General features: G+C 42.0%; 1 protein-coding gene across 2 annotated transcripts in view; it reads right to left on the bottom strand.

Annotated features, from left to right (window-relative positions):
* Nucleotides 1–12856, bottom strand: part of C10H14orf37 (chromosome 10 C14orf37 homolog) — a 141869-nt gene that overhangs the window by 85931 nt on the left and 43082 nt on the right. For both annotated transcript variants that reach the window (XM_018054096.1, XM_018054095.1), the window contains exon 5: nt 2472–2726. In XM_018054096.1, the coding sequence (XP_017909585.1) occupies nt 2472–2726 (255 nt within the window). The remainder of the gene's footprint in view (nt 1–2471; nt 2727–12856) is intronic.

The following is a 12856-nucleotide window of genomic DNA, read 5'->3' as shown; positions in this document are numbered from 1 at the left end:
GGCCTGTTCAGGCCTGAAGAGACCAAATATTTATTCACATGTCCCCAGGTCAATATTTGTATTTGTTTTGTAATACTTTGATAATATTTTGATATACTTATGAGGTTTTAGCAGTTTCATTTGGTATATTTTTAAAGTAACTGCTGCCCAATTACATGCCAAATTTGTTCAGAAAATAATGTAGTAAATATAGCATTGTATGCACATATACTAATACCATCTGCCTGCCCAGTGGAAACACATCCTTTATCACCTCCTCTCTTTACCATAAGGACATTCCACAGGAAATCCCAGCTACACTTCAACCTTTATGCCAACCTAGAGGGTGATAAACCCAGAATAACTTCTCAGTCCCAGTCCTCTTCCCTGAATTCAAGACGCAAAATCTAAGACCCTCCTGGACACCTCACAGGCTCCTCATATTCAACATGCCCAAAACTAGCTCATCATCTCCCTAAAATGCCAAGTTCACATTGCTCCCTTTATTCCCGTTTTTCACCAGAGGCATCACTCTCCACCTGTTCACCCAATCTAAAAACCTAGAAATCATCCTCAACTCTCCCTCTATTTTTCCTCAGTCCTCTAAATCCACTAGTACCTACGACAAAAGCTCTCAGGTTGACTCTTTTCCATTCATCCCACTTCCTCTGCCTTACTTCATGCCCTTTATGTTGTACATAGACATTTCACGATCTCAGAAGTGGCCTTTTTCTCTCTCCCCAATCTCATGGTCCTCCCCTACCGCACTATCACCAGAACAGTTTTCATAAAGGACAAGTGAAAACCTCTTGGCAGTCAAAGCTCTTCATGATGCATCCTTGCTTACCTTTCCAGCCTCGTCTGCTGTTACATCTCCTAGAACTTCTTTTTACCCACTTAACAACATTCTTTGCCAGCTCATCTGTATTACGCTCTTTCATCCCTCCAATGCCTTTGTGTATGTTCTTTCTTTGGTCTCTTTTCCTTGCAAGCTATCTCCTGTTTATATAACTTCAGGCGACAGCTCTGAACTCTCCAAGAGACTCTAAATGGCCTCCTTCTACACTTCTACTCTGCCCTCCTATAACCTATTTTTATCATAGAATTCACCCACCCTGCACTGAAACCTTTACGAATGGGCTCTGCTCTAATCAAGAAAAAGCATTGCCTTGTTTTTTTCTGTGTTTCCAACACCTTACAAAGGAACACAGTAGGGGTTCTGCTTTTTGGACAAATTAATTAACCTCATCGAAAGGATGGCTCACAAAAAAACTATAAGGGAAGAGAAGATGACGTTAAAGATCCCTTACACATGTTCCCTTAGTTTTAGAGATTATGGAAAGAATTCCTCCTTAGACTGCAAATCTTTAAAGGTTTTACCAACTTCAGTTTGAGCTTTTAAAAAAGCAAGAGAGCTTGTTTTAAACTACTCAATCCTGTGATAAACAGACAATGCGATTTTTCCCCACTCCATACTCATGATAATGCACTTACCCTTTCTCACTGCTAATCTGAAAGGGTTTTCATGGGAGGAGAGGAGGACAATCTTTAAGAAATCATATGTAATAAGATTCTAAATTGAAAGTTTCAACCAAGGCACCAAGATACACTAGTATGATATTCCAGAGCAAAATCTGAGATCAACATCCAAATCTTCAATGAAATACTCTAAACACTGGCTATATGACTGTTAAATCAAACCTCTGCTGCACTGAAGGTATCCTCGGGCCTTTTAAAGACCAAGAGAGCTTCAGGGAGGAGATTTCTTTCGAGCAGAGGTCACTTCCCTTCAGGTCAAATGAGTGAGGCCTCAAACAATCACCCAGAGCTAAACAGCATCTCTCCAGAAAAAGTTAAGAGACAGAGGAACAGCCCTGCTAACCAGAAGAGAGTATCAAGGTTGGGGTCAGCCTGCCTCCAGGGAGTCTCTCACCAAAAATCCAGACCATGCCCAAGACAGAGTAAGCTTGGGGTTGTCTGGACACCAAGTGATAAAAAGAGATTATATTTGATGATGAAACTCAACCACAATAATGAGCAGAGACGTACTGGGATGGCTAAAAGCTCACCCAAAAGTGAAGGAAAAACTTCCCCAGGGAGGAAATTCTAAAAGGAGGGGTTGACAAAATACATTTGCTTTCTGAGTCCAGTGCATTCATGCCACTTTGGGCAGCTGACTGGTTACACACAATTCTGCCCCAATTGGAAGTCCTCCCAGAGCCAACAGCAGTCCTCCAGCTGGGAAGGAACGATGGAACTCTTTCCAAAAATTAAGGTAACCATGCTCTTCAGGCAGATGGAGACTGGAACCTAGCTACTGAAGAGCATAAATATAAACGTATTGGAGAAAGAAGTGAGAACTACTTCCCAAATGAAACATCCATAAAAAGAAAATCCATTTTGCTCCATAATCAATGCCAGTGAAAGAAAGTTGTCGCCTAAGAAAAGTAAGCTGAGGGGAGGGAAGAAGGAGAGAAACACACATGACTCACCCAGGCCCTGATTCTGCTGCTCCCACTGGACGGCATCTGGCACCTGGAAGGTAACTCCCTCCAGAGAGACCACGTTTTCCTGCTCTAAGCCAGGTTCCTGAGACGTGATGCCAGGGAGCGTGAACCCAGGCAGCTCGGTGTCACCCAAGGCCTCGTCCAGGGAGTCGGCATCTTTATCTTCCTCATCTTCCTCCTCATCTTCTTCCTCTTCATCCTCTTCCTCTTCATCCTCTTCATCTTCATCATCTTCTCCCTCTAGGAAAGAAACAAGCACAGGGAACATGAAGAAATACAGGCAGTGCCCACAAATGAATCTTTTGAAATGACCCAAACACTACAAAGTAAACATGACTGGCCTTTTAAAACATATTTTATCATTAAAGTTGAGCAAGAAGAGCTTTGCGGGATTGCATGCCCACCCTATACCTACAGTTTAAACTTTCAAAACCACAGTTATGTCAGATAATTATCATGCGTCATGTTTATTGGGAGTGAAAGTTCAGGTAATAGGGATTTTGTTAATGTCATATTTATATTTAAAAGGGTGGCAAACATCATCTTCCTGTTTTCTGGAGATCATCACAGATCTGTCTGTTAGAAAGCTCACTGAAATACTAACAGAATTTAAAAGAAGTATTCCAGTCTCTTTCTATCTCATAATACTAAACAAGAGAATTCACTATGTTGACATAGTTTTCTTTCTGCTCTTCTTCCACATCAGTGAATAGAACTCACAACAATGTTAACTGAGAGGTACATTAATCCACTCCTGCATCTGTCCTCCTTACAGAGGAGGGACCCAAGAAACGGGGAAAGGTCACATGAGCGTTCTCAGTCCAACTCTAAAGGGGATCAGGAAATGACTCATTGATCAAGGACAGTCAGAAAAGAAACATGTGAGAAAAAATCACTATCATTACCATCATCATGTGAGTTAAGTACATAATGTGTCCATCTGTGATGCTTCAAGAGGTGTAGGTTTAAGAAACATACGATCCCCAATTTCATTTTATTTCACGAATGTTAATTTTCTAGGAATACTCTGAACTCCCATCCACATTATGAAGGCACCCCTAAAGCCCCCAATAAGGGCCCACAAAATCCATCGAAGGCCTTTTCCTTGGTCTCCCTCTTGGCTCTGAACACAGTGGTGACCATAACATGGAACTTTCTTTGATGGCTGAAGAGAAGACAGAGGATTAAAGCCACCTAAGAATTCGGAGACTCTCCTTTTTCCAGACAATCTTCTCTGTTTCAGCTATCATTTACAGATTTTCTTAACTTAAAAATATTACTTCTAATCTTTTTCATTCTTATATATCCTTTAACTTCATAGGATTTAATACCTGCCCCTATTCCAAAAATTAAACAATTTATCAAGCACCTAGTTCCAGGCACTAGGAATACCACAATAATGTCTCTGCCTTCATGGAGCTGATATGTCACTCAGGAGACATACAGCAAACAAAGAGATATATAAATAGATATGCAATATACTGCACTCTGATTAAAACCAGCAAGGAGCCAGAAAATGCCAGGTGCTACTATTTTAGATGGCAAGATCAAGGAAAGTTTTTCTAATAAGGTAAAGTTTGAACAGAGATCATACCAAAATAATGAATTCTTCTGTTTAATTTAGATCATTAAAGATTCCCAGCAGAGGAGGATGGGGGAACAGTAAAGGCAAAGCCCTGAGGCATATGTCTGCTTACTGTGTTCAAAGAATGGCAAAGAAGATTGGGCTGAGAGGCAGTGAGTGAAAGAGAGAATACATGAAACAAGGAAATCAGGGGTAAGCAGCTGCTGCTGCTGCTAAGTCGCTTCAGTCGTGTCCGACTCTGTGCGACCCCATAGACAGCAGCCCACCAGGCTTCCCCACCCCTGAGATTCTCCAGGCAAGAACACTGGAGTGGGTTGCCATTTCCTTCTCCAATGCATGAAAGTAAAAAGTGAAAGTGAAGTTGTTCAGTCTTGTCTGACTCTTAGCGACCCCATGGACTGCAGCCCAACAGGCTCCTCTGCCCATGGATTTTCCAGGCAAGAGTACTGGAGTCGGGTGCCATTGCCTTCTCCGGGGGTAAGCAGAGGCCACTTCTAAAACAGATTTGTAAAGAATGACTGGCTACATGGTGGAGAACAGGTTATCTTAGAGCAAGAGACAAAGCAAAGAGACTCATAGGAGGCTATTGCAAAAATCCAGGGAATAGAGGATGATGCTTCGGATGAGGGTGCAGTCCTGCAAAAAGAGAGAGGTGATCAGACCTGAGATGTAATTTGAAGGTGGAGCCCTGCTGATAATTACAATATGGGATGTGAGAAGAAGATCTCACTTTATTAAAAATGAGAACTAAAGAGCCAAAAATGAGAACTAAAGAGCCAAATCAAGAATTTTATGTGAAATATATTAATTGGGAGATGCTTGTGCCTATGATAGCCAAATGGAAATGCTGGAAGTCTAAGGAAGGTCAAAGCTAGAAATAAAAACCTAGGAGTCATCAGCTTGTAAATTATATTTAATTTGACACTGACTGAGATCATCAAGAGAATGAGAGTGGATGAAAGGGAAGTAAGTGGGCCAGCCGAAGCCCTGGACAATCAAACATTTAGAGGTTGGCCAGCAGGGGGAGATCCAGCAAAGGAGACAGAGAAGTGACCGCAGGAGAAAACCAAGACAAGAGAAGAAAACATTTCTGAGTAGGGGGCTGAGTAAGAAACGACGACGGTCCCTCTGGTTTGGACATTTGGGCAGTCATTCATGACCTTGACAAAAGCTGCATTCCTGGAATGGTAGGGACAAAAGTCAGACTGAAGTGCTTCCAAAGTAAACTGGGGAAAAGGAAGCAGATATAGGTAGAGAAAACACAAGAAATTTGGAGAAGAGAATAGGGACATTAGGGGACAGCAGGAGGGAGATATGGGGTCAAGGTTCTGAAAGCAGAAACTGTTAGAATTTGCCTATAATTGACAAGTAAGATCTGGTAGAAAGCAGGGAACTGATGATGCAGGAAGGACGAGCAGCAGGAGAAATGTCCTGAGAGATGAGGTGTGATAGAGAAATGATACACATGGACTCTGGAGCCACTTACTACGGCTGAGTGGTTTCAGACAAAGTACTGAATTCTGGTGTGCCTCAGCTCCCTCACTGTAAAACTGGTATGAGTCCTACCACACAGGGCTGTTGAAAGGATTACATCAGTTAATATATCAGGTACTTAGAACTAAGCCTGGCACATAGTGTCCACCGTATAAGATTGGCTTCTTTGCTATTATGGAGAGGGGAGGGAATGCAGTGCATGGCCAGCTTGGACACATCCACCTCTGCAGGGTCACAGGTGCAGGCGGGTGGCTAGATTTGGGGCAGGGAGCATGTGAAAGCTGTCATATTTCTTTCCCTGGTCAAATACAAAACTGGTGGATGTGGTCAGATTGCCAGGCCACCCTATGAGTCCACGTGAGTCCATCTGTAATGTTACAAATTTAAAGCAAAGCATACTAAGATGATCAGTGTGTTTTTCTTCAGCCACATTACCAAATGGGTGGGTGGAGAAGTGGAGTAGGCAGAGACATTTAACCAGGGCCAAGTTTTGCTAGAAGAGCTCAACTAAGGAAGGAGCAGTAGATTGTGTGTGAAGAAAATGATTATGAAGATGAACCAGAAAAGGATACAGACTCCCAACAACATGATGTGTAATTTCTGGGGATCTAACCTAAAGCATGGTGACTATGATTAACAACACTGTATTATGAAAGTTATTAAGTTGAAAGTTATTAAGATAATAGATCTTAAATAGTATCACCAAACCAAAAAATGGTAATTACTTGAGGGGATGGAAGTGTAAACTAACCTTACTGCAGTAATAATTTTACAATATATATACATATATGTGTGTGGGTATCAAATCATCACCTTATATATCTTAAACTCACATATGTTATATGTCATTAATATCTCAATAAAGCTGGAGGGGGAAAAAAGATGGGCCAGGGACTTCAGTTAAAGTGAAGCTGAGAAGGAAGGTGGATAGGAAAAAGTAACAGAGTCACTGGATTATGGAGAAAACTATCAGGAATCATTAAGGCTTTTTGACAATTTTACTGATCATCCTACTGTAGACAGAAATTGGTGATGAGCTAAAAAGAAAATTTCTTTATTTTTAAACTTTGTAAAATCACTTTTAGTTACTTTTCCTCTCCACAAACCTAGAAGGTTGTTCTTGATAGGAAAATCATGACAATATGATTCTGACCCCCTGAAAACGCAAAGGCAAAGCCAGAGCTCTGAGCCCTCGATTTTTAGCTTTTATCACTGAACCATTATCCTCTGACCACCACCAACCACCAAGGATAACTTATACTTGGTCCTCAATGTGCTTAGTTAGCTCCTCCTCTTTAAAATACAGAGCTAAAACAAATATCGTATATTAATGCATATATGTGGAATCTAGAAAAATGGTATAGATCGTATTATTTGCAAAGCAGAAACAGAGACACAAACAGAGGGGACACAATATCAAGTAGAAAGGGGTGGGTGGAATGACTTGGGAGACAGAGACTGACACATACATACACTATGGAAGTGTAGAGTGTTAGTTACACAGTCGTGTCCAACTCTTTGTGACCCCATGTAATATGGCCCACCAGGCTCCTCTGTCTATGAGATTTCTCAGGCAAGAATACTGGAGAGGAAGAGAGTTGCCATTCCCTTCTCCAGGGCATCTTCCCGACCCAGGGATCGAACCCGGGTCTCCAGCATTGCAGGCAGGTTCTTTACCGTCTAAGCCACCATGGAAGACAGCATATATACACTGCTGCTGCTGCTAAGTCACTTCAGTCATGTCCGACTCTGCGCGACCCCATAGACAACAGCCCACCAGGTTCCCCCGTCCCTGGGATTCTCCAGGCAAGAACACTGGAGTGGGTTGTCATTTCCTTCTCCAATGCATGAAAGTGAAAAGCGAAAGTGAAGTTGCTCAGTCGTGTCCAACTCCTAGTGACCACAAGGACTGCAGCCCACCAGGCTCCTCTGTCCATGGGATTTTCTAGGCAAGAGTACTGGAGTGGGGTGCCATTGCCTTCTCCGATACATACACTACAATGTATAAAATAGATAACTAATGAAAACCTACTATATAGCGCAGAGAACTCTCCCCGGTCCTCTGTGTTAACCTAAATGGAAAGGAAATCCAAAAAAGACGGGATAAAGGTATACACGTGGCTGATTCACTTTGCTATACAGAAGGAACTGACTTGGCAGTGCAAAGAAACTATACTCTAAATTAAAAATAGCCAGCTAACCAGAGCTGGTTAGCTCTTTTTTATTTTATCATTATTATTACTTTTTAATTGGAGTATATTTTCTTCACACTGCTATGTCAGTTCCTGCTGTATGACCAAGTGAATCAGCCATACGTACACACGCATGGGTACTAAGTCACTTCAGTCGTGTCGGACTCTTTGCCACCCTATGGACTGTAGCCCGTTAAGACCCTCTGTCTGTAGAATTCTCCAGGCAAGAAAACAGGAGTGGGTTGCCACGCCCATTGCCAGGGGATCTTCCCAATCCAGGGATCAAACCTACATCTCTTCTGTCTCCTGCACTGTCAAGCAAGTTCTCGACTACTAGAGCCACCTGGGAAGCCCATGTTGTTGTTCAGTTGCTCAGTCATGTCTGATTCTTTGCGAGTCCATGGAATGCTGCACACAAGGATTCCCTGTCCTTCACTATCACCCAGACTTTGCTCAAACTCATGTCCATTGAGTTGGTGACGCTATACAACCATCTCATCCTCTGTCTTCTCCTCCTCTTTTCTTGCCCTCAGTCTTTCCCAGCATCAGGGTCTTTTCCAGTGAGTTGGCTCTTTGCATCAGGTAGCCAAACTATTGGAGCTTCAGCTTCAGCATTAGTCCTTCCAATGAATATTCAGGGTTGATTTCCTCTAGGATTGACTGGTTTGATCTCTGTGCTACCAAGGGATTTCAGAAGTGTTCTCCAGCACCACAATTCAAAAGCATCAATTCTTCAGCCCTCAGCCTTCTTTATGGTCCAACTATCACATACATACATGACTACTGGAAAAACCATAGCTTTGACTATAAGGACTTATATCTGCAAAGTGATGTCTCTGCTTTTACTGTCTAGGTTTGTCATAGCTTTTCTTCCAAGGAGCAAGCGTCTTTGATTTCATGGCTGCAGTCACTGCAGTGATTTTAGAGCCCAAGAAACTGAAGTCTGTCACTGTTTCCATTGTTTCCCCATCTATTTGCAATGAAGTGATGGGACTGGATGCCATGATCTTTTTTTTTGAATATTGAGTTTTAAGCCAACTATTTCACTCTCCTCTTTCACTTTCATCAAGAGACTCTCTAGCTCCTCTTCCCTCTCTGCCATTAGAGTGGTGTCATCTGCATATCTGATATTATTGATATTTCTCCTGGCAATCTTGATTCCAGCTTATGCTTCATCCAGCCCACAATGTACTCTGCATATAACTTAAATAAGCAGGGTGACAATATACAGCTTTGACGTACTCCTTTCCCAATTTTGAACCAGTCCATTGTTCCATATCCAGTTCTAATTGTTGCTTCTTGATCTGCATACAAGCTTCTCAGGAGGCAGGTAAAATGGTCTGGTATTACCATCTCTTTGAGAATTTTCCACAGTTTGTTGTGATCCACACAGTCAAAAGCTTTAGCATAGCCAATGAAGTAGAAGTAGATTTTTTCTGGAATTCTCTTGCTTTTTCTATGATCCAGTGGATGTTGGCAACTTGATCTCTGGTTCCTCTGCTTTTTTAAAATCCAGCTTGTATATCTGGAAGTTCTTGGTTCACAGACTGTTGAAGCCTAGCCTGAAGGATTTTGACCATTACCCTCCTAGCATGTGAAATGAGCACAATTGTATTTGAACATTATTTGGCACTGCCCTTCTTTGGGGCTGCAATGAAAACTGACCTTTACCAGTCCACTGCTGAGTTTGCTGGCATACTGAGTGCACCACTTTAACAGCATCATCTTTTAGCATTTGAAACAGCTCAGCTGGAATTTCATCACCTCTACTAGCTCTGTTCATAGTAATGCTTCCTAAGGCCCACTTGACTTCATGCTCCTGGATTTGTGGTTCTAGGTGAGTGACTACACCATCATGGTTACCTGGGTCATTTAGTTCAGTTCAGTTCAGTTGGTCAGTTGTGTCTGATTCTTTGCAGCCCCACGGACTGCAACACACCAGGCCTTCCTGTCTAACACCAACTCCCAGAGGTTACTCAAACTCATGTCCATGGAGTTGGTGATATCATCCAACCACCTCATCCTCTGTCATCCCCTTCTCCTCCTGCCCTCAATCTTTCCCAGCATAAGGGTCTTTTTAAATGAGTCAGCTTTTCACATCAGGTGGCCAGAATATTGGAGTTTCAGCTTCAGCATCAGTCCTTCCAATGAATATACAGGACTAATTTCCTTTAGGATAGACTGGTTGGATCTCCTTACAGTCCAAGGGACTCTCAAGAGTCTTCTCCAACACCACAGTTCAAAAGCATCAATTCTTCAGTGCTCAGCTTTCTTTATAGCCCAACTCTCACATCCATACATGACTACTGGAAAATCCATAGCTTTGACTAGATGGACCTTTGTTGGCAAAGTAACGTCTCTGCTTTTTAACATGCTGTCTAATTTGGTCATAACCTTTCTTCCAAGGAGCAAGCGTCTTTTAATTTCATGGCTGCAATCACCATCTGTAGTTATTTTGGAGTCCAGAAAAATAAAGTCTGTTACTGCTTCCATTGCTTCCCCATCTATTTGCCATGAAGTGATGGGACAAGATGCCATGACCTTAGTTTTCTGAATGCTGAGTTCTAAGCCAACTTTTTCACTCTCCTCTTTCACTTTCATCAAGAGGCTCCTTAGTTCTTTTTCGCTTTCTGCCATAAGGGTGGTGTCATCTGCATAGGGATGCAGGTTGCTGCTGCTGCTAAGTCACGTCAGTTGTGTCCGACTCTGTGCGACCCCATAGACGGCAGCCCACCAGGTTCCTCCATCCCTGAGATTCTCCAGGCAAGAACACTGGAGTGGGTTGCCATTTCCTTCTCCAATGCATGAAAGTGAAAAGTGAAAGTCAAGTCACTCAGTCGTGTCTGACTCTGTGCGACCCAATGGACTGCAGCCTACCAGGCTCCTCTGTCCATAGGATTTTCCAGGCAAGAGTACTGGAGTGGGTCGCCAGTGCCTTCTCCGAAGGATGCAGGTTAGGGAAAGGGAAAACCATTAGATGATTCAGGTAAGACCTAAATCAAATCCCTTATGATTTACAGTGGAAGTGACAAATAGATTCAAGGGATTAGATCTGATAGACAGAGTGCCTGAAGAAATATGGATGGAGGTTCATGACACTGTACAGGAGGCAGGGATCAAGACTGTGCCCAAGAAAAAGAAATGCAAAAAGGCAAAATGGTTATCTGAGGAGGCCTTACAAATACCTGCGAAAAGAAGAGAAGTGAAAGGCAAAGGAGAAAAGGAAAGACATACCCATCTGAATGCAGGGTTCCAAAGAATAGAAAGAAGAGATAAGAAAGCCTTCCTCAGCAATCAATGCAATGAAATAAGAGGAAAACAACAGAATGGGAAAGACTAGAGATCTCTTTAAGGAAATTAGAGATACCAAGAGAACATTTCATGCAAAGATAGGCACAATAAAGGACAGAAATTGTATGGACTTAACAGAAGCAGAAGATATTAAGAAGAGGTGGCAAGAATACACAGAAGAACTGTACAAAAAAAGATCTTCATGACCCAGATAATCATGATGATGTGATCACTCACCTAGAGCCAGACATCCTGGAATGTAAAGTCAAGTGGGTCTTAGGAAGCATCACTACAAACAAAGCTAGTGGAGGTGATGGAATTCCAGTTGAGCTATTTCAAATCCTGAAAGATGATGCTGTAAAAGTGCTGCACTCAATATGCCAGCAAATTTGGAAAACTCAGCAGTGGCCATAGGACTGGAAAAGGGCAGTTTTCATTCCAATCCCAAAGAAAGGCAATGCCAAAGAATGCTCAAACTACCACACAATTGCACTCATCTCACAGGCTAGCAAAGTAATGCTCAAAATTCTCCAAGCCAGGCTTCGACAGTATGTGAACCATGAACTTCCAGGTGTTCAAGCTGGAGAGGAACCAGAGATCAAACTGCCAACATCTGTTGAATCATCAAAAAAGCAAGAGAGTTCCAGGAAAACATCTACTTCTGCTTTATTGACTATGCCAAAGCCTTTGACTGTGTGGATCACAATCAACTGTAGGAAATTCTTAAAGAGATGGGAATACCAGACCACCTGACTTGCCTCTTGAGAAACCTGCATGCAAGTCAGGAAGCAACAGTTAGAACCGGACATGGAACAACAGACTGGTTCCAAATAGGAAAAGGAGTACATCAAGGCTGTATGTTGTCATCCTGCTTATTTAACTTATATGAAGAGTACATCATGAGAAACACTGGGCTGGAGGAAGCACAAGCTGGAATCAAGATTGTAGCAAGAAATATCAATAACTCCACATCTGGGTTTTAAGCCCATACATATACATATATCTCCTCTTTTTTGGATTTCCTTCCCATTTAGGTATAGAGTTAGGTACAGAGTTCTCTGCTATACAGTAGGTTTTCATTCTTTATCTTAGCAAGAGCTAACTATATGATCCAAGGGGCTTCCCTGGTGACTCAGACGATAAAGAATCTGCCTGCAATGTGACAGACCCGAGTTCAGTCCCTGGGTTGAGAAGGGAATGGCTACCCACTAGAGTATTCTTGCCTGGAGAATTCCGTGGACAGAAGAGCCTGGTGGACCCCAGTCCACAGGGTCACAAAGAGTCGGACACAACTGAGTGACTAACACTTTCACACAAAAGAAATCCCACTTCTGGGTATATATCCAAAGGAAATGAAACTTTCAACCCAAAGAGATCTCTGCACTTCCAAGTTCACAGCAGCATTATCCGCAATAGCTATAGTATGGAAACAACCTAAGCGTCAACCAAAGGATGAATGGATAAAGATGTAGTGTATATTTATAAATATTTTTATATATGGGATATTATTTATACTATGCAATTTATATTATACATGCAGGTATGCGTGTGTGTGTGTGTGTATATATATGTATATATATATGGAATATTATTTAAGCCTTCAAAAAAAGAGAAATCCTGTCACTGGCAACATGGATAAACCTGGAGAACATTATGCTAAGTGAAATAAGTCAGAGAAAGACAAATACTACATGGTATCACTTATATGTGGAATTAAAAGTCTAATTCATAGAAACAAAGAATAGAAAAGTAATTGCCAGGGTCTCTGAATGGAGGTAAAAATAGGAAGAATTGGTAAAAGGATACAA

Source organism: Capra hircus, chromosome 10, assembly GCF_001704415.2.
Source record: "Capra hircus breed San Clemente chromosome 10, ASM170441v1, whole genome shotgun sequence".
In the NCBI taxonomy this organism is placed as follows: domain Eukaryota; kingdom Metazoa; phylum Chordata; class Mammalia; order Artiodactyla; family Bovidae; genus Capra; species Capra hircus.
This window is presented reverse-complemented; position numbering and strand designations above follow the sequence as displayed.